General features: G+C 47.4%; 1 protein-coding gene across 1 annotated transcript in view; it reads left to right on the top strand.

The window, feature by feature from the left end:
* The first annotated feature begins 1,852 nt into the window (after positions 1-1,852).
* The window catches only part of LOC146422618 (EVI5-like protein), a 60,441-nt gene continuing 37,206 nt past the window's right edge, over positions 1,853-25,087 (top strand). Inside the window, exons 1-8 of the mRNA XM_085046004.1 lie at positions 1,853-1,992; positions 7,308-7,497; positions 9,697-9,921; positions 10,632-10,706; positions 13,464-13,589; positions 16,835-16,978; positions 22,193-22,282; positions 24,384-24,481. Of these exons, the coding sequence (XP_084902130.1) occupies positions 1,868-1,992; positions 7,308-7,497; positions 9,697-9,921; positions 10,632-10,706; positions 13,464-13,589; positions 16,835-16,978; positions 22,193-22,282; positions 24,384-24,481 (1,073 nt within the window). The 5' untranslated portion in view covers positions 1,853-1,867. The remainder of the gene's footprint in view (positions 1,993-7,307; positions 7,498-9,696; positions 9,922-10,631; positions 10,707-13,463; positions 13,590-16,834; positions 16,979-22,192; positions 22,283-24,383; positions 24,482-25,087) is intronic.

Genomic DNA, 25,087 nt, shown 5'->3' with positions numbered 1-25,087 from the left:
GGAATTTTGTAATTTGTTCTGGAAGATGGTAGTTTTGCCAAAAAGTGGCAATTTTGAGCTGATAAAGAAGAATTTTGGGCTGAAAAATGGGAATTTTGCAGTGAAAAGGATGAATTTCGTGCTGAAGAATGGGAATTTTGTGCCAAAAAGTGGGAATTTTGGGCCGAAAAATAGGAATTTTGTTCTGAAAATTGTGAATTTTGTTCTGAAAAGTGGGAATTTTGGGCTGAAAAGGGTGAATCTGATGCCGAAAAGTGGGAATTTTGTTCTGAAAAGGGACAATTTTGGGCCGAAAAATAGGAATTTTGTTCTGAAAAGGGTGAATTTTGCTTTGAAAATTGGGAATTTTGGTCTGAAAAAGGGGAATTTTGGTCCGAACGATGGAAATTCTCTTCTGAACAGTGGGAATTTTGCTCTGAAAATGGTGACTTTTGGTCTGAAAAATGTGAATTTTGTGCCAAAAAGTGGTAATTTTGTTCTGAACAGTGGGAATTTTGTGCCAAAAAATGGGAATTTTGTTCTGGGAAGTGACAATTTTGTGCCGAAAAGTGGAAATTTTTCACTGAAAAGTGGGAATTTTGTTCTGAAAAATGGGAATTATGTTCTGAAAAATGGGAATTTTGCACTGAAAAGGGTGAATCTGGTGCTGAAAATTGGGAATCTTGTTCTGAAAAGTGGGAATTTTGGTCTGAAAATTGGGAATTTTGCTCTGAAAAATGGGAATTTTGGGCCGAAAAGAGACAATTTTGTGCTGAACAGTGGGAATTTTGTGCCGAAAAGTGTGAATTTTGTGCTGAACAATGGGAATTTTGGGCTGAAAAGTGGGAATTTTGGGCTGAAAAGTGGGAATTTTGGGCTAAAAATGGGAATTTTGGACTGAAAAGTGTGGATTTTGTGCCAAAAATTTGTAATTTTGTTCTGAAAAATGGGAATTTTGGGCCCAAAAATGGGAATTTCACAGTGAAAAGGGTGAATTTTGGGCTCCAAAATGGTATTATTGTGCTGAAAATTGTGAGTTTTGTCTGAAAAACAGGAATTTTGGTCAAAAAAATGTGAATTTTGGTCTGAAAAAGGTGAATTTTGGGCTGAAAAGTGGGAATTTTGAGCCGGTAAACAGGAATATTTGGGCTGAAAAGTGGGAATTTTGTTCTGAAAAATGGGAATTTTGTGCCGAAAATTGGGAATTTTTTTCTGAAAAATATGAATTTTGGTCTGAGAAGTGACAATTTTGTGACGAAAAATGGGAATTTTGCACTGAAAAGGGTGGATTTTGTTCCAAAAAGTGGGACTCTTGTTCTCAAAACTGTGAATTTTGTGCCGAAAAACGGGATTTTTGGTCTGAAAAATGTGAATTTTGGTCCAAACAATGGGAATTTTTGGCTGAAAAGTGACAATTTTGTTCTGAAAGGTGGGAATTTTGCACTGAAAAGTGTGAATTTTGTGCCGAAAATTGGGAATTTCAATCTGAAAAGTGGGAATTTTGTTCTGAAAATGGTGAATTTTGTTCTGAACAATGGGAATTTCGGGCTGAAAAGTGACAATTTTGTGCCCAAAAAAGGGAATTTTGTTCTGAAAAGTGTGAATTTTGGGCTGAAAATTGTGAATTTTGTTCAGAAAAGTGTGAATTTTAGTCCGAACAATGGGAATTTTGTTCTGAAAAGTGACAATTTTGTGCCGAAAAGTGCGAATTTTGTTCTGAACAATGGGAATTTTGGTCCGAAAATGGTGAATTTTGGTCCGAAAATGGTGAATTTTGGTCCGAAAATGGTGAATTTTGGTCCGAAAATGGTGAATTTCCTTCTGAACAGTGTGAATTTTGTTCTGAACCTGTGAATTTCTTTCCCCCTCCCCAGGTGATCGCGCTGCCATGGCCTCCCCCGGCAGCCCCGAGAGCTCCTCCTCCCCCGAGGCTGCTGCAGCCTCCGGAGCCTCCGAGGAGAGCCTCAGCTCCGAGGAGCTGCAGCTGCTGGCCAAGCTGGAGGAGCAGAACCGGTCAGGAAACACCTAGTTTGGGGGTGGAATTGGTATTAAAATTGACTGGGGGGAAATATGTCCATTTTTGGGGGAAATATCTTCATTTTTTCGGGAAATATCTCCATTTTTGGGGGAAATATCTTCATTTTTGGGGGAAATATCTTCCTTTTTTCGGGAAATATCTTCATTTTTGGGGCTATTTTGGCCAAGCTGGAGGAGCAGAACCGGTCAGGAAACACCTAGTTTGGGGGTTTTAACTCATTTTGGGGGTGGAATTCACCTGAAAATTGATTGGGGGGAAATATGTCCATTTTTGGGGAAAATATGTCCATTTTTGGGGAAAATACCTGAATTTTTTGGGGGAAATATCTCAATTTTTGGAGGAAATATCTCCATTTTTGGAGCAATTTTGGCCAAGCTGGAGGAGCAGAACTGATCAGGAAACAGCTTTTTGGGGGTTTTATCGACTTTTGGGGGTGGAATTGGCTTTGGAATTGATTGGGGGGAAATATCTCCATTTTTGGGGGAAATATCTCCATTTTTGGGGAAAATATCTCCATTTTTGGGGGAAATATCTCCATTTTTGGGGCTATTTTGGCCAAGCTGGAGGAGCAGAACTGGTCAGGAAAAATACCTTTTTAGGGTTTTGACAGATTTTCTGGGGCTGGAATTCACCTGAAAATTGATTTGGGGGAAATATCTTCATTTTTGGGGAAATATCTTCACTTTTGGAGCTATTTTGGCCAAGCTGGAGGAGCAGAACCTGTCAGGAAACACCTATTTTTGGGGGTTTTAACTCATTTTGGGAGTGGAATTGGCACTAGAATTGACTGGGGGGAAATATCTTCATTTTCTGGCGAAATATCTCCATTTTTGGGGGAAATATCTTCATTTTCGGGGAAAATATCTTCATTTTGGGAGGAATATTTTCATTTTTTTGGGAAATATCTTCATTTTTGGGGCTATTTTGGCCAAGCTGGAGGAGCAGAACTGATCAGGAAAAATACCTTTTGGGGTTTTTACAGATTTTCTGGGGCTGGAATTGGCTTTGGAATTGATTGGGGGGAAATATGTCCATTTTTGGGGAAAATATCTTCAGTTTTGGGGGAAATATCTCCATTTTTGGGGCTATTTTGGCCAAGCTGGAGGAGCAGAACTGGTCAGGAAAAATAGCTTTTTGGGGTTTTTATCTACTTTTGGGGGTGGAATTGGCTTTGGAATTGATTGGGGGGAAATAAGTCCAATTTTTGGGGAAATATCTCCATTTTTGAGGGAAATATGTCCATTTTTGGGGAAATACCTTCATTTTTTGGGGAAATATCTCCATTTTTGGGGGAAATATCTCCATTTTGGGGGGAAATATCTCCATTTTGGGGGGAAATATCTTCATTTTTGGGGGAAATATCTGCATTTTTGATGGAAATATCTTCATTTTTGGGGGAAATATCTGCATTTTTGATGGAAATATCTTCATTTTTGGAGCTATTTTGGCCAAGCTGGAGGAGCAGAACCTGTCGGGAAAACACACCTTTCTGGGGTTTCTACTTCTTTTTGGGGATGGAATTTGTCTGAAAAGTGATTTTGGGGAAAATATCTCCATTTTTGGGGAAATAGCTTCATTTTGGGGGAAATACCTGCGTTTTTCAGGGAGAATATTTTCATTCTCACTGCCAATATTTCTATTTTGGGGCAAATAGCTCCATTTTTGGGGGGAATATCTCCATTTTTGGAGAGAATATTTTCATTTTCAGTGCCAATATTTCTACTTCGGGGGCAAATAGCTCCATTTTTGGGGGGAATATTTTCATTTTTGGGTCCAGTTTGGGTCAATCCCACCTCACTTGGGTCCATTTTGGGTCAATCCTGTCCCAGTTTGGGTCAATCAGGATCCATTTTGGGTCAATCTCACCCCATTTTAGTCCATTTTGGGTCCATTAGGGTCAGTTTTGAGTCAATCCCACCTCATTTGCACCCATTTTGGGTCCATCCCATCCCATTTTGGGTCAATCCCACCCCATTTTGGGTCAATCCCGATCCATTTCTCCCCATTTTCTGTCCCTCCCACCCCATTTTGGGTCAATCCCACCTGATTTTGGTCCATTTTGGGGCAATCAGGGTCAGATTTGGGTCAATTCCACCCCATTTCTCCCCATTTTCTGTCCCTCCCACCCCATTTTGGCCCATTTTGGGTCAATCCCACCTGACTTGAGTGCATTTTGGGTCAATCAGGGTCAGATTTGGGTCAATCCCATCCCATTTTGGGTCAATCCCACCCCGTTTTGGTGCATTTTGGGTCAATCAGGGTCACTTTTGGGTCAATCCCACCCCATCTCTCCCCAATTTGGGTCAATTCCACCGCATTTTAATGTATTTTGGGTCAATCAGGGTACATTTTTGGGTCGGTTTTGGGTCACTCCCACCCCATTTTGATACAGTTTGGGTCAATCCCGATCCATTTTGGGTCAATCCCACCCCATTTGGGTCAATTTTGGGTCAATCCCATCCTGTTTGGGTCCATTTTGTGTCACTCACACCCCATTTTGGTCCATTTTGGGGCAATCAGGATCCATTTTGGGTCAATCTCACCCCATTTTAGTCCATTTTGGGTCAATCCTGTCCCATTTTGGGGCAATCAGGATCCATTTTGGGTCAATCTCACCCCATTTTAGTCCATTTTGGGTCCATCAGAGTCAGTTTTGAGTCAATCCCACCTCATTTTCACCCATTTTGGGTCAATCCCACCCCATTTTGGGTCAATCCCATCCCATTTTGGGTCAATCCCACCCCATTTCTCCCCATTTTCTGTCCCTCCCACCCCATTTCTCCCCATTTTGGGTCAATCCCACCCCGTTTTGGTGCATTTTGGGGCAATCAGGGTCACTTTTGGGTCAATCCCACCCCATCTCTTCCCATTTTGGGTCAATTCCACCGCATTTTGATGTATTTTGGGTCAATCAGGGTACATTTAGGGTCAATTTTGGGTCACTCCCACCCCATTTTGATACAGTTTGGGTCAATCCCGATCCATTTTGGGTCAATCCCACCCCATTTGGGTCAATTTTGGGTCAATCCCATCCTGTTTGGGTCCATTTTGTGTCACTCCCACCCCATTTTGGTCCATTTTGGGTCAAATCAGGATCCATTTTGGGTCAATCTCACCCCATTTTAGTCCATTTTGGGTCAATCCTGTCCCATTTTGGGTCAATCAGGATCCATTTTGGGTCAATCCCACCCCATTTTAGTCCATTTTGGGTCCATTAGGGTCAGTTTTGAGTCAATCCCACCTCATTTGCACCCATTTTGGGTCAATCCCACCCCATTTTGGGTCAATCCTACCCCATTTCACCCCATTTCTCCCCATTTTGGGTCTCTCCCACCCCATTTCTCCCCATTTTCTGTCCCTCCCACCCCATTTTGGGTCAATCAGGGTCAGATTTGGGTCAATCCCACCCCATTTTGGGTCAATCCCACCTCATTTTAGTCCATTTTGGGGCAATCAGGGTCATTTTTGGGTCAATCCCACCCCATTTTGGGTCAATCCCGATCCATTTCTCCCCATTTTGGGTCAATCTCACCCCATTTTGAGTCTCTCCCACCCCATTTGGGGTCAATCAGGGTCAGATTTGGGTCAATCCCACCCCATCTCTCCCCATTTTGGGTCAATTCCACTGCATTTTGATGTATTTTGGGTCAATCAGGGTACATTTAGGGTCAATTTTGGGTCACTCCCACCCCATTTTGATACAGTTTGGGTCAATCCCGATCCATTTCGGGTCAATCCCACCCCATTTGGGTCAATTTTGGGTCAATCCCATCCTGTTTGGGTCCATTTTGTGTCACTCACACCCCATTTTAGTCCATTTTGGGGCAATCCTACCTCACTTGTGTCACTTTTGGGTCACTCCCACCCCATTTTGGTCCAGTTTGGGTCAAATCAGGATCCATTTTGGGTCAATCTCACCCCATTTTAGTCCATTTTGGGTCAATCCTGTCCCATTTTGGGTCAATCAGGATCCATTTTGGGTCAATCCCACCCCATTTTAGTCCATTTTGGGTCCATTAGGGTCAGTTTTGAGTCAATCCCACCTCATTTGCACCCATTTTGGGTCAATCCCACCCCATTTTGGGTCAATCCCACCCCGTTTTGGGTCAATCCCACCTGATTTTGGTCCATTTTGGGGCAATCAGGGTCATTTTTGGGTCAATCCCACCCCATTTTGGGTCAATCCCGATCCATTTCTCCCCATTTTCTGTCCCTCCCACCCCATTTTGGCCCATTTTGGGTCAATCCCACCTGACTTGAGTGCATTTTGGGTCAATCAGGGTCAGATTTGGGTCAATCAGGGTCCATTTTGGGTCAATCCCACCCCGTTTTGGTGCATTTTGGGGCAATCAGGGTACATTTTGGGTCAATTTTGGGTCAATCCCATCCCATTTTGAGTCAATCCCACCTGATTTTGGTCCATTTTGGGTCAATCAGGGTCAGATTTGGGTCAATCCCATCCCATTTTGGGTCAATCCCACCTCATTTTGGTTCATTTTGGGGCAATCAGGGTCATTTTTGGGTCAATCCCACCCCATTTGGGGTCAATCCCGATCCATTTCTCCCCATTTTGGGTCAATCTCACCCCATTTTGAGTCTCTCCCACCCCATTTCACCCCATTTTGGGTCAATCAGGCTCAGTTTTCTGTCCCTCCCACCCCATTCCTCCCCATTTTGAGTCCCTCCCACCCCATTTCACCCCATTTCTCCCCATTTTGTGTCACTCCCACCCCATTTCAGGTCCCTCCCACCCCATTCCTCCCTGTTTTGAGTCCCTCCCACCCCATTTCTTCCCATTTTGGGTCAATCCCATCCCATTTCTGGTCAATCTCACCTTATTTCGGGTCTCTCCCACCCCATTTCTCCCCATTTTGAGTCAATCCCACCCCATTTTCTGTCCCTCCCACCCCATTTTCTGTCCCTCCCACCCCATTTCTCCCCATTTTAGTCAATCCCACCCCATTTTCTGTCCCTCCCACCCCATTTTGGGTCCCTCCAACCCCATTGCTCCCCATTTTGAGTCAATCCCACCCGTTTTCTGTCCCATTCCTCCCCATTTTGTGTCACTCCACCCCATTTTCTGTCCCTCCCACCCCATCTCTTCCCATTTCTCCCCATTTTCTGTCCCTCCCACCCCATTTTCTGTCCCTCCACCCCATTTTGAGTCACTCCCACCCCGTTCTCTGTCCCATTTCTCCCCATTTTGTGTCTCTCCCACCCCATTTTCTGTCCCTCCCACCCCATTTTGAGTCCCTCCCACCCCACCTCACCCCATTTCTCCCCTCCCCAGGTTGCTGGAGGCTGACTCCAAGTCCCTTCGCTCGGTGAACGGCTCGCGGCGGAACAGCGGCTCCTCGCTGGTGTCCAGCTCCTCGGCCTCCTCCAACCTGAGCCACCTGGAGGAGGACACCTGGATCCTCTGGGGACGCATCGTCAACGAGTGGGACGAGTGGCGCCGCAAGAAGGAGAAGCTGCTCAAGGTGGGCTCTGGGGTTGGGGTGGGTTTGGGTGGGTTTGGGGTGGGTTTGGCCAATTTGGGGTGGGTTTGGGGTGGTTTTGGCTAATTGGTTGTGGTTTGGGGTGGATTTGGTGGTGGTTTGGGGTGGTTTGGGGTGGATTTGGCCAATTGGTGGTGGTTTGGGCTGGATTTGGGGTGGATTTGGCTAATTTGGTGGTGGTTTGGGGTGGGTTTGGGGTGGATTTGGCCAGTTTGTAGTGGTTTGGGGTGGATTTGGCCAATTTAGTGGTGGTTTGGGGTGGATTTGGAGTGGATTTGGCCAATTTGGGGTGGATTTGGGCGCTTTGGGGTGGATTTGGGGTGGTTTGGGGTGGATTTGGGGTGGTTTGGGAGGGTTTGGGGTTGGTTTGGGGTGGATTTGGGGTGGTTTGGGGTGGATTTGGGGTGGTTTGGGGTGGATTTGGCTAATTGGTGGTGGTTTGGGGTGGATTTGGGATGGTTTGGGGTGGTTTTGGGGTGGATTTGGGATGGATTTGGGGTGGATTTGGCTAATTGGTGGTGGTTTGGGGTGATTTGGGTTGGTTTGGGGTGGATTTGGGCAATTTGGGATGGATTTGGCCAATTGGTGGTGGTTTGGGGTGGATTTGGGGTGGATTTGGGGTGGATTTGGCCAATTTGGTGGTGGATTTGAGGTGGATTTGGCTAATTGGTAGTGGTTTGGGGTGGATTTGGGGTGGTTTGGGGTGGGTTTGGGGTGGATTTGGCCAGTTTGTAGTGGTTTGGGGTGGATTTGGCCAATCTAGTGGTGGTTTGGGGTGGATTTGGAGTGAATTTGGCCAATTTGGGGTGGGTTTGGGGTGGATTTGGGGTGGTTTGGGGTGGGGTTGGGGTGGATTTGGCCTATTTGGGGTGGATTTGGAGTGGGTTTGGCCAATTTGGGGTGGATTTGAGGTGGTTTGGGGTGGTTTGGGGTGGGTTTGGGGTGGATTTGGAGTGGGTTTGGCCAATTTGGTGGGGGTTTGGGGTGCTTTGGGGTGGATTTGGGGTGCTTTGTGGTGGATTTGGCCACTTTGTGGTGGTTTGGGGTGGATTTGAGGTGCTTTGGGGTGGATTTGGGGGGATTTGGCCAATTTGGTGGTGGTTTGGGGTGGATTTGGGGTGGATTTGGCTAATTGGTGGTGTTTTGGGGTGAATTTGCCCACTTTGGGGTGGGTTTGGGGTGGATTTGGCCAATTTAGGGTGCATTTGGGGTGGTTTAGGGTGGATTTGGCCAATTTGGTGGTGGATTTGGGGTGGGTTTGGGGTGGTTTTGGGTGTTTGGGGGGATTTGCCCAATTGGTGGTGGTTTGGGGTGGTTTGGAGTGGTTTGGGGCAGTTTGTAGTGTTTTGGGCTGGATTTGGGGTGGTTTGGGGTGAATTTGGGGTGGGTTTGGGGCAGATTTGGCCACTTTGGGGTGGATTTGGCCAATTTGGTGGTGGTTTGGGGGGGTTTGGGGTGGATTTGGGGTGGATTTGGCTAATTGGTGGTGATTTGGGGTGGGTTTGGGGTGGTTTGGGGTGGATTTGGCCACTTTGGGGTGGTTTGGGGTGGGTTTGGGGTGGATTTGGGGTCAGTGGGATGAATTTAGGATACGTTTAGGATCCATTTAGGATCCATTTGGGATGTTTTCAGGAACTGATCCAAAAGGTAATCCCTCACCATTTCTGAGCCATCGTGTGGCAGCTGCTCTGCTGTGGGATGGATTTAGGGTTGATTTAGAATACGTTTAGGATACATTTAGGATCTCACTGATCCCATATCCCCAGGAATTGATCAGAAAAGGAATCCCTCATCATTTCCAAGCCATTGTGTGGCAGCTGCTGTGCTGTGAGGTGTATTTAGGGTTGGTTTAGGATCCATTTAGGATACATTTAGGATCTCAGTGATCCCATATCCCCAGGAACTGATCAGAAAAGGAATCCCTCACCATTTCCGAGCCATCGAGTGGCAGTTATTGTGCAATGAGGTGTATTTAGGATGGGTTTGGATACATTTAGGGTGGTTTAGGATACATTTAGGATCCATTTGGGATGTTTTCAGGAACTCATCCGGAAGGGAATCCCCCATCATTTCCGGGCCATCGTGTGGCAGTTGCTGTGCAGTGCAGCCGAGCTGCCGCTCTAGTGGGGTTTGTTTAGGATGTTTTTAGGATGATTTAGGATCCGTTTGGGATATTTCTAGGAACTCATCCGGAAGGGAATCCCCCATCATTTCCGCGCCATCGTGTGGCAGCTGCTGTGCAGTGCAGCCGAGCTGCCCCTGAAGCAGCAGTACTCGGAGCTGCTGAGGATGTCGTCGCCCTGCGAGCGATTGATCCGCAGGGACATCGCCAGGACCTACCCTGAGCACGACTTCTTCAAGGGCCAGGACAGCCTGGGCCAGGAGGTGCTCTTCAACGTCATGAAGGTGACATGGGGACACTGGGGACATTGGGGACATTGGGGACATTGGGGACATTGGGGACAGGGCCAGGACAGCCTGGGCCAGGAGGTGCTCTTCAACGTCATGAAGGTGACATGGGGACACTGGGGACATTGGGGACATTGGGGACATTGGGGACATTGGGGACAGGGCCAGGACAGCCTGGGCCAGGAGGTGCTCTTCAACGTCATGAAGGTGACATGGGGACACTGGGGACATTGGGGACATTGGGGACATTGGGGACATTGGGGACAGGGACAGGACAGCCTGGGCCAGGAGGTGCTCTTCAACGTCATGAAGGTGACACTGGGGACATTGGGGACACTGGGGTGACATGGGGACCTTGGGGTGGCATGGGGACACTGGGGACCTTGGGGTGACATGGGGACACTGGGGACAGGACAGCCTGGGCCAGGAGGTGCTCTTCAGTGTCATGAAGGTGACACTGGGGACACTGGGGTGACATGGGGACATTGGGGTGACATGGGGACACTGGGGACCTTGGGGTGACATAGGGCATTGGGGATATTGGGGACAGGACAGGACAGGACAGCCTGGGCCAGGAGGTGCTCTTCAATGTCATGAAGGTGACACTGGGGTGACATGGGGACATTGGTGTGCCATGGGGACCCTGGTGACACAGGTGACACCTGGGGACCTTGGGGACATTAGGGTGACATTCCCCTGCTCGGCAGGCCTATTCACTGGTGGATCGGGAGGTTGGCTATTGCCAGGGCAGTGCCTTCATCGTGGGACTGCTGCTCATGCAGGTGGGGGCTTGGGAGTTTTGGGAATTCTGGGGGGTTTTTTGGGAATTCTGGGGGTTCTGGGAATTCTGGGGGTTTGGCAATTCTGGGGGTTTTGGGAATTTTGGGGTTCTGGGAATTCTGGGAATTCTGGGGTTTGGCAATTCTGGGGGTTTGGGAATTCTGGGGGGTTTGGGGATTCTGGGGGTTTGGGGATTCTGGGGGTTGGGGAATTCCAGGCTTTGGGGAATTCTGGGGGGGTTTTAGAATTTGGGGGTTTGGGAATTCTGGGGGGTTTGGGAATTCTGGAGGTTTTTGGGCAATTTTGGGCAATTCTGGGAGTTTTGGGAATTCCGGGGGGTTTTGGGAATTCTGGGGCTTTTTGGGAATTCTGGAGCTTTTTGGGAATTCTGGAGGTTTTTGGGAATTCTGGGGATTTTGGGCAATTCTGGGAGTTTTGGGAATTCTGGGAGTTTTGGGAATTCTGGGGCTTTTTGGGAATTCTGGGGGATTTTGGGAATTCCGGGGTTTTTGGGAATTCTGGGAGGTTTGGCAATTCTGGGGGGTTTTGGGAATTCTGGAGGTTTTTGGGAATTCTGGGAGTTTTGGGAATTCTGGGGGCTTTTGGGAATTCCAGGGTTTTTGGGAATTCTGGGGATTTTGGGCAATTCTGGGGGTTTTGGCAATTCTGCGAGTTTTGGGAATTCTGGGGGTTTTGGCAATTCTGGGACTTTTTGGGAATTCTGGGGGATTTTGGGAATTCTGAGCTTTTTGGGAATTCTTGGGCTTTTTGGGAATTCTGGGGCTTTTTGGGAATTCTGGGGGTTTTGGCAATTCTGGGAGTTTTGGGAATTCTGGGGCTTTTTGGGAATTCTTGGGCTTTTTGGGAATTCTGGGGCTTTTTGGGAATTCTGGGGGATTTGGGGAATTCCGTGGCTTTTTGGGAATTCTGGGAGTTTTGAGGAATTCTGAGGTTTTTTTGGGAATTCTGGGTGTTTTGGGAATTCCAGGGATTTTTGGGAATTCTGGGGGTTCTGGGAATTCTGGGGCTTTTTTTGGGAATTCTGGGGTTTTTGAGAATTCTGGGTGGTTTGGGGATTCTAGAGGTTCTGGGAATTCTGGGGCTTTTTGGGAATTCTGGGGATTTTTGGGAATTCTGGGGGTTTTGATAATTCTGGGGTTTTTGGGATCAGATCCCTCAGGGAGAGGGTTTGGATGGGAATTCCGGTGTTCTGATGGGAATTCCATGGGTTTTTTTGGGATCAGATGCCAGAGGAAGAGGGTTTGGATGGGAATAATTCCCTGGTTTTGGGCTCAGATGCCAGAGGAAGAGGGTTTGGATGGGAATTCTGGGTTTTCCTGGCAATAATTCCATATTTTTCCATGCCCAGATGCCAGAGGAAGAGGGTTTCTCTGGGAATTCTGTTTTTTCTCTGGAATTCCCGATGTTTTCCTGTGAACAATTCCCTGTTTTTGGCTCAGATGCCGGAGAAGGCGGCTTTCTCTGGGAATCCCAATGTTTTTCTGGGAATTCTGGGTTTTTTCTGGGAATTCTGGGTTTTCTCTGGAATTTCTGATGTTTTCCTGGCACTAATTCCCATTTTTTCCATGCCCAGATGCCAGAGGAAGAGGCTTTCTCTGGAAATTCTGGGTTTTCCTGGCAATAATTCCCATGTTTTCCCTGCCCAGATGCCAGAGGAAGAGGCTTTTTCTGGAATTCCTGATGTTTCTCTGCAATTCCTGTATTTTCCTTGCACTAATTCCCATGTTTTCCATGCCCAGATGCCAGAGGAAGAAGGTTTCTCTGTGAATCCCAATGTTTCTCTGGAATTTCTGATATTTTCCTGGCACTAACTGCCATTTTTCCCTGCCCAGATGCCAGAGGAAGAAGGTTTCTGTGGGAATCCTGATGTTTCTCTCGGAATCCCAATGTTTCTCTGGAATTCCTGTATTTTCCTGGCACTAATTCCCATTTTTTCCATGCCCAAATGCCAGAGGAAGAGGCTTTCTCTGGAAATTCTGGGTTTTCCTGGCAATAATTCCCATTTTTCCCTGCCCAGATGCCGGAGGAAGAGGGTTCTGATGGGAATCCCGGTGTTTTTCTGGGAACAGTTCCCTGGTTTTTTCAGGTTCAGATATCAGAGGAGGAGGGTTTTGATGGGAATTCTGGATTTTCTCTGGGAATTCCTGGGTTTTTCTGGGAATAATTCCCTGTTTTTTTTGACTCAGATGCCAGAGGAAGAGGGTTTCTCTGGGAATTCTGGGTTTTCTCTGGAATTCCCATATTTTCCTGTGAACCATTCCCATTTTTCCATGCCCAGATGCCAGAGGAAGAGGCTTTCTCTGGAATTCCTGTATTTTCCTGGCACTAATTCCCATTTTTTCTTGGCCCAGATGCCAGAGGAAGAGGCTTTCTCTGGGAATTCCCAATATTTTCCTGTGAACAATTCCCATTTTTCCCTGCCCAGATGCCAGAGGAAGAGGTTTTTCTCTGGAATTTTTGATGTTTTCCTGGCACTAATTCCCATTTTTCCTGCCCAGATGCCGGAGCAAGAGGGTTTCTCTGGGAATTCTGGGTTTTCTCTGGAATTCCCATATTTTCCTGTGAACAATTCCCATTTTTCCCTGCCCAGATGCCAGAGGAAGAGGTTTTTCTCTGGAATTTTTGATGTTTTCCTGTGAACAATTCCCATTTTTCCCTGCCCAGATGCCGGAGGAAGAGGTTTTTCTCTGGAATTTTTGATGTTTTCCTGTGAACAATTCCCATTTTTCCCTGCCCAGATGCCAGAGGAAGAAGCTTTCTCGGTGTTTGTTCGGCTGATGCAGGAATATCGCCTGCGGGAGCTCTTCAAACCCAGCATGGCCCAGCTGGGGCTTTGTATCTACCAGTTCGAGGTGCTGCTGCAGGTGGGGACATTGGGGACATTGGGGACATTGGGGACAGCCATGGAGACATTGGGGACATTGGGATTGGGGACAGCATGGCCCAGCTGGGGCTCTGCATCTACCAGTTCGAGGTGCTGCTGCAGGTGGGGACAGCCTGGGGACATTGGGGACATCGATGGGGACAGCCTGGGGACATTGGGGACAGCCATGGGGACATTGGGGACAGCCATGGGGACAGCCTGGGGACATTGGGGACACTGGGGACATCAATGGGGACACTGGGGACAGCCATGGAGACATTGGGGACATTGGGGACATTGATGGGGACATTGGGGACAGCATGGCCCAGCTGGGGCTTTGTATGTACCAGTTCGGGGTGCTGCTGCAGGTGGGACAGCCTGGGGACATTGGGGACACATTGGGGACATTGGGGACATTGGGATTGGGGACAGCATGGCCCAGCTGGGGCTCTGCATCTACCAATTCGAGGTGCTGCTGCAGGTGGGACTTTGGGGACTTTGGGGACATCAATGGGGACATTGGGGACAGCCTGGGGACACTGGGGACATTGATGGGGACATTGGGGACAGCCATGGGGACACTGGGGACGTTCATGTGGACAGCCATGGGGACAGCCTGGGGACATTGGGGACATCAATGGGGACAGCTGGGGCTTTGTATCTACCAGTTCGAGGTGCTGCTGCAGGTGGGACATTGGGGACATTGATGGGGACATTGGGGACAGCCATGGGGACATTGAGGACATTGATGGGGACAGCCTGGGGACATTGATGGGGACAGCTTGGGGACATTGGGGACACTGGGGACATTGGGACTGGGGACAGCCTGGGGACATTGGGGATGTTGGGGACACTGGGGACATTGATGGGGATAGCCATGGGGACAGCCTGGGGACATTGGGGACATCAATGGGGACAGCTGGGGCTCTGCATCTACCAGTTTGAGGTGTTGCTGCAGGTGGGGACAGCTTGGGGACAGCCATGGGGACATTGGGGACGTTAGGGACATTGGGGACAGCCATGGGGACATTGGGGACTTTAGGGACATTGGGGACAGCCTTGGGGACATTGAGATTGGGGACAGCTGGGGCTTTGTATATACCAGTTCGAGGTGCTGCTGCAGGTGGGACATTGGGGACATTGATGGGGACAGTGCTGGGGATGTCAGGCTGGGGACAGTGATGGGGACAGTGCTGGGGACAGTGCTGGGGCCATCAGGCTGGGGACAGTGCTGGGGACATTGATGGGGACAGCAGGATGGAAATGGGGACAGTGCTGGGGACATCGGGCTGGGGACAGCCATGGGGACAGCAGGATGGGAATGGGGACAGCAGTGGGGACAGTGCTGGGGCCATCGGGATGGGGACAGTGCTGGGGACAGCGATGGGGACATCAGGCTGGGGACAGCAGTGGCTCTGAGATCATGGAGCATCCAGGAGACCCCAAAGGTTATCCACAGGAAACTCCAGGAGATTCCCAAATTCCCATTTTCCTCCCAAATCACCCCAAATTCCCATTTCCTCCCCATTTTCTCCCCAAATTCCCATTTTCTCCCCATTTTCTCCCCAAATTCCCATTTTTCTCTCCAAATTCCTGTTTTTCCCCTGTTTCAGACCCCAAATTCCCATTTTTCTCCCAATCCACTCCCCAAATTCCCATTTTCTCCCCAAATTCCCATTTTCTCCCTGAAATTCCCATTTTCCCCTCAAATTCCAGTTTTTCTCCCCAAATTCCTGTTTTTCCCCCGAATTCCTGTTTTTCTCTCCCCAAATTCCCCTTTTTTTCTCCCCAAATTCTCCTTTTTCTCCCCATTTTCCCCCAAATTCTGTTTTTTCTCCCCATTTTTCCCCAAAATCCCGTTTTTCTCTCCATTTCTCCCCAAATCCCAGTTTTTCTCTCCCCAAATTCCCCTTTTTCCTCCCCAAATTCCCTTTTTCTCCCCAATTCCCCTTTTTCTCCCCAATCACTCCATTTCCTTCCCCAAATCCCAATTTTCTCTCCCAAAACTCCCATTTTTCTCCCCAAAATTCCCATTCCAAATTCCTGGTTTTTTCCCCAAATTCCCATTTTCTCTCCATTTTTCCCAAATCCCAGTTTTTCTCTCCCCAAATCCTATTTTTCCCCCAAACCTATTTTTTTCCCCCAAATCCTATTTTTTCCCTCCAAATTCCCGTTTTTTCCCCAAATTCCCGTTTTTCTCTCAATTTCTCCCCAAATTCCCATTTTTCTCTCCATTTCTCCCCAAATTCCCATTTTTCTCCCCGTTTTCCCCCAAATTCTGTTTTTTCTCCCCATTTTTCCCCAAAATCCCGTTTTTCTCTCCATTTCTCCCCAAATCCCAGTTTTTCTCTCCCCAAATTCCCATTTTTCTCCCCATTCACTCCATTTCTCTCCCCAAATCCCCATTTTTCTCCCCCAAATTCCCGTTTTTCTCCCCAAATTCCCCTTTTTCTCTCCATTTCTCCCCAAATTCCCCTTTTTCTCCCCCAAATTCCCCTTTTTCTCTCCATTTCTCCCCAAATTCCCCTTTTTCTCCCCAATCACTCCATTTCTCTCCCCAAATCCCAGTTTTTCTCTCCCCCAGATTCCCATTTTCTCCCCAAATTCCTGTTTTTTCCCCCAAATTCCCATTTTTCTCCCCATTTTCTCCCCAAAACCCAGTTTTTCTCTCCCCAAATCCCATTTTTTCTCCCCCAAATTCCCATTTTTCTCCCTCAAATTCCCATTTTCTCCCCAAATGCCTGTTTTTCCCCCGAATTCCCATTTCTCCCCAAATTCCCGTTTTTCTCTCCATTTTTCCCCAAATTCAGGTTTTTCCCCCATTTCTCTCCCCAGATCCCAGTTTTCCTCTCCCCAAATCCCCATTTTTCTCTCCCCAAATTCCCATTTTTCTCTCCATTTTTCCCCAAATTCAGGTTTTTCCCCCATTTCTCTCCCCAGATCCCAGTTTTCCTCTCCCCAAGTTCCTGTTTCTCTCCCCAAATTCCCATTTTTCTCTCCATTTCTCCCCAAATTCCATTTTTCTCTCCATTTCTCCCCAAATTCCCATTTTTCTCTCCATTTCTCCCCAAATTCCCATTTTTCTCTCCATTTCTCCCCAAATTCCATTTTTCTCTCCATTTCTCCCCAAATTCCCATTTTTCTCTCCATTTCTCCCCAAATTCCCATTTTTCTCTCCATTTCTCCCCAAATTCCATTTTTCTCTCCATTTCTCCCCAAATTCCCATTTTTCTCTGCCCTCCCCAGGAGCAGCTGCCGGAGCTGAACGTTCATTTCCGCTCGCAGAGCTTCCTCACCTCCATGTATGCTTCCTCCTGGTTCCTCACCCTCTTCCTCACCACCTTCCCGCTGCCTGTGGCCACCAGGGTGTTCGACATCTTCATGTACGAGGTACCCCCAAAAATAACCCCAAAAATACCCCAAAAATGAGCCAAAAATGGGCCAAAAACACCTGAAAAATGAGTCAAAAATACCCCAAAAATGAGCCAAAAAATGAGTCAAAAATGAGCCAAAAACACCCCAAAAATGAGCCAAAAATGAGCCAAAAATGGGCCAAAACCACCCAAAGAGTGAGGCAAAAATGGGCCAAAAATGAGCCAAAAGTGACACAAAAATGAGGGTGTTTGACATCTTCATGTACGAGGTTCCCCCAAAATAACACCCAAAAGAACCCCAAAAACATCCCAAAAATACCCCAAAAATGGGCCAGAAATACCCCAAAAATGGGCCAGAAATGGGGCAGAAATACCCCAAAAATAAGCCAAAAATGCCCCAAAAAATGAGCCAAAAATACCCAAAAAATGAGCCAAAAATGACACAAAAATGACATAAAAGTGACACAAAAATGAGGGTGTTCGACATCTTCATGTACGAGGTACCCCCAAAAATAACCCCAAAAATACCCCAAAAATGAGCCTAAAATGAGCCAAAAATGAGCCAAAAATGAGCCAAAAACACCCAAAGAGTGAGGCAAAAATGGGCCAAAAATCAGCCAAAAATACCCCAAAAATGAGCCAGAAATAACCCCAAAAACACCCCAAAAACGGGTCAAAAATGGGCCGAGAATGAGCCAAAAATACCTCAAAAATGAGCCAAAAATACCTCAAAAATGAGCCAAAAATGGGGCCAAAAATACCCCAAAAATGAGCCAAAAATGAGCCAAAAATACCTCAAAAAATGACTCAAAAATGACACAAAAATACCCCAAAAATGACACAAAAATGAGGGTCTTCGACATCTTCATGTACGAGGTACCCCCAAAAATAACCCCAAAAATACCCCAAAAATGAGCCTAAAATGAGCCAAAACCACCCAAAGAGTGAGGCAAAAATGGGCCAAAAATCAGCCAAAAATACCCCAAAAATGACACAAAAATGGGTCAAAATTCAGCCAAAAATGGGCCAAAAATGAGCCAAAAATGACACAAAAATGAGGGTCTTTGACATCTTCATGTACGAGGTACCCCCAAAAAAATCCTGAAAACACCCCAAAAATGAGCCTAAATGAGCCAAAAATGAGCCAAAAATCGGCCAGAAATGAGCCAAAAATACCCCAAAAAATGAGCCAAAAGTGACACAAAAATGACACAAAAATACCTGAAAAATGTCCCAAAAATACCCAAAAATGACACCAAAATGAGGGTGTTCGACATCTTCATATATGAGGTACCCCAAAAATGGGCCAAAAATGAGCCAAAAATACCCCAAAAAATGACACAAAAATGGGCAAAAAATACCCCAAAAATGAGCCAAAAATGGGCAAAAAGTACCCCAAAAATGAGCCAAAATGACCCCAAAAGCACCCCAAAAAGAGCTTCCTCACCTCCATGTATGCTTCCTCCTGGTTCCTCACCCTCTTTCTCACCACCTTCCCGCTGCCTGTGGCCACCAGGGTGTTCGACATCTTCATGTACGAGGTACCCCCAAAAACATCCTGAAAACACCCCAAAAACACCCCAAAAATGAGCCAGAAATAACCCCAAAAACGGGTCAAAAATGGGCCGAGAATGAGCCAAAAATACCCCAAAAATGAGCCAAAAATGGGCCAAAAATACCCCAAAAATGAGCCAAAAATACCGCAAAAAATGACTCAAAAATGACACAAAAATACCCCAAAAATGACACAAAAATGAGGGTCTTCGACATCTTCATGTACGAGGTACCCCCAAAAGGAGCCAAAAATAAAATAACCCCAAAAATGGGCCAAAAATGAGCCAAAAATACCCCAAAAATGAGCTAAAAGTGACACAAAAATGAGGGTCTTTGACATCTTCATGTATGAGGTACTCCCAAAAGAACCACAAAAATAACCCCAAAAGTGGGGCAGAAATGGGCCAAAAAATGAGCCAAAAATCAGCCAAAAATGGGTCAAAAATGGGCCAAGAAAGGGCCAAAAAATGAGCCAAAAATGGGCCAAAAATACCCCAAAAATGAGCCAAAAATACCCCAAAAAATGACTCAAAAATGACACAAAAATACCTCAAAAATGACACAAAAATGAGGGTCTTCAACATCTTCATGTACGAGGTACCCCCAAAAGAATCCTGAAAAGAACCCCAAAAACACCCCAAAAATGGGTCAGAAATGGGCCAAGAATGAGCCAAAAATGGGCCAAAAATACCCCAAAAATGAGCCAAAAACACCCCAAAAAATGAGCCAAAAACACCCCAAAAATGAGGCAAAAACACCCCAAAAATGAGCCAAAGATGGGCCAAAAATGAGCCAAAAACACCCCAAAAATGAGCCAAAAATGAGCCAAAAACACCCCAAAAATGAGCCAAAAACACCCCAAAAATGAGCCAAAAATGAGCCAAAAACACCCCAAAAATGAGCCAAAAACGAGGGTCTTCAACATCTTCGTGTATGAGGTACCCCCAAAAGAACCCCAAAAACACCCCAAAAATGGGGCAGAAATGGGCCAAAAATGAGCCAAAAATACCCCAAAAAATGACTCAAAAATGAGCGAAAAACACCCAAAAAATACCCCAAAAATGGGCCAAAAATACCCTAAAAATGAGCCAAAAATGAGCCAAAAACACCCCAAAAAATGCACCAAAAGTGACACAAAAATGACACAAAAATGCCCCAGAAAATGCTCCAGAAATGATGCAAAAATATCCCAAAAAATGAGCCAAAAAATAGCCCAAAAATGCCCCCGAAAGTGACCCAAAAAGACACAAAAATGCCCCAAAAATGCCCCAAAAATACCTCAAAATAGCAAAAAAAACCCCAAAAATGCCCCAAAAATAGCCCAAAAATGCCCCCAAATTAGCAAAAAAAAAGCCCCAAAAATGCCCCAAAAATACCCCCAAAAATACAAAAAAAACCCAACCTCAAAATAGAAAAAAAATAGCCCAAAAATAGCCCAAAAATGACCCAAAACTACCCCAAAATTACCCCAAAAATCCCCCAAAACCACAGCCAGGAGGGTTTGGGGTAAAATCCTCCGAGTTTGGGGTTTGGGGGGAAAATCCCACAGAATTTGGGGTCAAAATGGAGTTTGGATTTAACCAAATCCCACAGAATTTGGGGTCAAAAGGGAATTTAGGATGAAGAAAATCCCCTAAAAGTGAGTTTGGGATGAAGAAAATCCCCTAAAAGTGAATTTGGGATGAAGAAAATCCCCTAAAAGTTAATTTGGGATGAAGAAAATCTCCTAAAAGTGAGTTTGGGATGAAGAAAATCCTTAAAAAGTGAGTTTGGGATGAAGAAAATCCCCTAAAAGTGAGTTTGGGATGAAGAAAATCCCCTAAAAGTGAGTTTGGGATGAAGAAAATCCCTAAAAGTGAGTTTGGGATGAAGAAAATCCCTAAAAAGTGAATTTGGGATGAAGAAAATCCCCTAAAAGTGAGTTTGGGATGAAAAAAATCCCTAAAAGTGAGTTTGGGATGAAGAAAATCCCTTAAAATTAATTTGGGTTTTACTAAATCCCTCAAAAGTGAGTTCGGGATGAAGAAAATCCCCTAAAAGTGAATTTGGGATGAAGAAAATCCCTAAAAATGAGTTTGGGATGAAGAAAATCTCCTAAAAGTGAGTTTGGGATGAAGAAAATCCCTTAAAATTAATTTGGGTTTTACTAAATCCCTCAAAAGTGAATTTGGGATGAAGAAAATCCCCTAAAAGTGAGTTTGGGATGAAGAAAATCCCCTAAAAGCGAGTTTGGGATGAAGAAAATCTCCTAAAAGTGAATTTGGGATGAAGAAAATCCCCTAAAAGTGAGTTTGGGATGAAGAAAATCCCTTAGAAGTTAATTTGGGATGAAAAAAATTCCCTAAAAGTTAATTTGGGATGAAAAAAATCCCTAAAAGTGAGTTTGGGATGAAGAAAATCTCCTAAAAAGTGAGTTTGGGATGAAGAAAATCCCTCAAAATGAATTTGGGTTTAACCAAATCCCTCCAAATCTGCCCTGGGAATGGTGCAGGTGACCTGAGGTGACCCTGAGGTGACCCTGGTGGCCCTGAAGTGACCCAGGGGTGACCCAAGGTGGCCCCAGAGTGACCCTGAAGTGACCCAGGGATGACCTGAGGTGGCCCAGGTGTCCCCAGAGTGACCTTGGTGTCCCCAGTCATGGATTAGGGATGACCCTGGTGACCCAGAGGTGACCGCAGTGTCCCCAGAGTGACCCAGGGATGACCCAGCTGTCCCCAGAGTGACCGCAGTGTCCCCAGAGTGACCCAGGGATGACCCAGGTGTCCCCAGAGTGACCGCGGTGTCCCCAGAGTGGCCCAGGGATGACCCAGCTGTCCCCAGAGTGGCCGTGGTGACCCAGGCATGACCCAAGGTGACCCTAGAGTGACTGTGGTGGCCGAGGGATGACCTCAGGTGACCCAGGGGTGACCCAGGTGGCCCCAGGGTGGCCCAGGTGACCCAAGGATGACCCAGGTGTCCCCAGGGGTGACCCAGGTGGCCCCAGAGTGGCCGTGGTGACCCAGGCATGACTGCAGTGTCCCCAGGGTGCCCATGGTGACCCAGGTGTCCCCAGGGTGACCCAGGCATGACCCAGGTGTCCCAGGGGTGACCCAGGTGGCCCCAGGGTGGCCATGGTGACCCAGGTGTCCCCAGATGTCCCCAGGGTGACCCAGGGATGACTGCAGTGTCCCCAGGGTGCGCATGGTGACCCATGGTGACCCAGGTGTCCCCAGATGTCCCCAGGGTGCCCCAGGAAGTCCCAGATGTCCCCAGCTGTCCCCAGGGTGACCCGCTGGTGTCCCCAGGGATGCCCCAGGTGACTCAGGGTGACCCAGGTGTCCCCAGCTGTCCCCAGGGTGCCCCAGGTGTCCCAGGGATGACCACAGTGTCCCCAGGATGTCCCAGCTGTCCCCAAGATGTCCCCAGGTGTCCCCAGGGATGCCCCAGGTGTCCCTAGGGATGATCTCAGTGTCCCCAGGCTGCCCCAGGTGTCCCCAGATGTCCCCAGATGTCCCCAGGGATGCCCCAGATGTCCCCAGGGATGTCCTCAGATGTCCCCAGGCTACCCCAGATGTCCCCAGGGATGCCCCCAGCTGTCCCCAGGGATGTCCCCAGGCTGCCCCAGCTGTCCCCAGGTGTCCCCAGCTGTCCCCAGGTGTCCCCAGGTGTCCCCAAGGTGACCCAGTGGTGTCCCCAGGGCCTGGAGATCGTGTTCCGGGTGGGAATGGCTCTGCTGCAGTTCAACCAGGCTGAGCTGGTGCAGCTGGACATGGAGGGAATGTCCCAGGTGGGGGGGAAAGGGGATTGGGGGGATTTGGGGGATTGAGGGGGATTTGGGGTCAGTGGGGTGGGTTTGGGGTCAGTAGGGTGGGATTTGGGGGCAATGGGAAGGGTTTGGGGTGGATTTGGGGTGGGTTTGGGGTGGTTTGGGGTCAGTGGGATGAGATTTGGGGATTTGGGGATTTGAGGTTGGGGTCAGTGGGATGAGTTTTGGGGTCAGTGGGATGGATTTGGGTGGATTTGGCGTCAGTGGGATGGGTTTGGGGTCAGTGGGTGCATTTGGGGGCAAATGAGGTTTGGGGGATTTGGGGTGGGTTTGGGGTTTGGGTCAGTGGGATGGGGTTTGGGTGGCTTGGTCATGGGCTGGGTTTAAATAATGGGGTAGATTTGGGGCTGTGATGGGATTTGGGGGTTGGGGTCAATGGGATGGGATTTGGGGGGTGATTTGGGGTGGGTTTGGGGTGAGTGGGGGCATTTAAAGCGTGAATAAAGGATGGGATTTGGAGATTTGGGGATTTGGGACAGGTCATGAGAGTTTGGGGTCAGTGTGGATTGGGTGGATTTGGGGTCAGTGGGATGGGATTTGGGGTCAATGGTGGGTTTGGGGTGGGCTTGGGGTCAGTGGGTGAAATTTGGGGTCAGTGGGTGGGGGTGGATTTGTGATTTGAGGTGGGTTTGGGGTCAATGATGGGATTTGGGATGGTTTGGGGACGGGGTCAGTGGGATGGGATTTGGGGTGGATTTGGGGTCAGTGGGATGGATTTGGGATGGATTTTTCCCCATTTTTTCAGTACTTCCAGAAGGTGATCCCTCACCAGTTCGACTCCTGCCCCATTTGCCCAATTTTTTCTCCATTTTTCCCATTTTCTCCCAATTTTTCTCCATTTTTCTCCATTTTCTCCCCATTTTTTCCCTTTTTTTCATGCTTTTTTCTCATTTTCTCCCCATTTTTTCCCCATTTCTCCCCATTTTCTCCCCATTTTTCGCCAATTTTCCCCATTTTTCCCCATTTTTTCAGTACTTCCAGAAGGTGATCCCACACCAGTTTGACTCCTGCCCCATTTCTCCCAATTTTTCTCCATTTTTCTCCATTTTCTCCCCATTTTTTCCCATTTCTTTGCCGTCTTTCCCATTTTCTCCCCATTTTTCCCCATTTCCCATTTTTTGGTCAATCCCATTTTTCCCCATTTTTTTCCCTTTTTTCATGTTTTTTCTCATTTTCCCCGTTTGTTTCCCCATTTCTCCCCATTTTTCCCCATTTTTCACCAACCTTCCCATTTTCCCAATTTCAGTACTTCCAGAAGGTGATCCCACACCAGTTCGACCCTCCTGCCCCATTTTTCCCCATTTTCCCCATTTTTCACCATTTTTCACCATTTTTTTGCCAGTTTTCCCCATTTTTCTCCCATTTTCCCCATTTTTCTGCCGTTTTTCCCCATTTTTTAGCCATTTTTTCCCTTTTTTTCTCCATTTTTTCTCTATTTCTCCCCATTTTTCACCATTTCTCCCCATTTTTTGCCGTTTTTTCCCATTTTTCCCCATTTTTTCTCCGTTTTTTTGCCATTTTTTCCCATTTTTTTCCCTTTTTTTCATGCTTTTTTCTCATTTTCTCCCCATTTTCTCCCCATTTCTCCCCATTTTTTCTCTATTTCTCCCCAATTTTCACCATTTCTCCCCGTTTTTCCCCAATTTCAGTACTTCCAGAAGGTGATCCCACACCAGTTCGACTCCTGCCCCATTTTTCCCAATTTTCTCCCCATTTTTCACCATTTTTCACCATTTTTTTGCCAGTTTTCCCCATTTTTCTCCCATTTTCCCCATTTTTCTGCCGTTTTTCCCCATTTTTTAGCCATTTTTTCCCTTTTTTCTCCATTTTTTCTCTATTTCTCCCCATTTTTCACCATTTCTCCCCATTTTTTCCCCATTTCTCCCCATTTTCTCCCCATTTTTCACCATTTCTCCCCATTTTTTGCCGTTTTTTCCCATTTCTCCCCATTTTTTTCCCTTTTTTTCATGCTTTTTTCTCATTTTCTCCCCATTTTCTCCCCATTTTCTCCCCATTTTCTCCCCATTTTTCACCATTTCTCCCCATTTTTCCCCAATTTCAGTACTTCCAGAAGGTGATCCCACACCAGTTCGACTCCTGCCCCGACAAGCTCATCCTTCGCGCCTCTCAGGTCAAGTACAACCCCAGGAAGATGAAGAGGTCAGTGGGGGACACTGCTGTCCCCAACGTCCCCAACGTCCCCATCACTGTCCCCAGTGTCCCCAGTGTCCCCAGTGTCCCAATGTCCCCAGTGTCCTCAGTGTCCCCAATGTCTCCAACACCTCAATATCCCCACTGTCCCCAGTGTCCCCACAATGTCCCCTCAGTGTCCTCAATGTCCCCACGATGTCCCCAACACCCCACCATGTCCCCAACCCACTGTCCCCAGTGTCCCCAGTGTCCCCAATATCCCAATGTCCCCAATGTCCCCATCAATGTCCCCAATGTCCCCATCGCTGTCTCCAGTGTCCCCAATGTCCTTAATGTCCCCAGCACCCCAATGTCCCCAATGTCCCCGACATCCCCAATGTCCCCAGTGTCCCCATTTGTGTCCCTAGTTGTGTCCCCATTGCCATCCCTGTCCCCATCCCTGTGCCATCCACGTCCCCATAGCCTCATCACTGTCCCCAATGTACCCAGTGTCCCCAATGTCCCTGGTGTCCACAGTGTCCCCAATGTCCCCAATGTGCCCCTTGTCCCCAATGTCCCCATCACTGTCCCCAATGTCCCCCAATACCCCAATGTCCCCAGTTGTGTCCCCATTGC

The sequence above is a fragment of the Lichenostomus cassidix genome, unplaced genomic scaffold (assembly GCF_008360975.1).
Source record: "Lichenostomus cassidix isolate B80296 unplaced genomic scaffold, HeHo_3.0 HiC_scaffold_39, whole genome shotgun sequence".
NCBI classification, from domain to species: Eukaryota; Metazoa; Chordata; class Aves; order Passeriformes; family Meliphagidae; genus Lichenostomus; species Lichenostomus cassidix.
The sequence above is the reverse complement of the archived record's forward strand: the minus strand, read 5'-3'. Positions and strand labels throughout refer to the sequence as shown.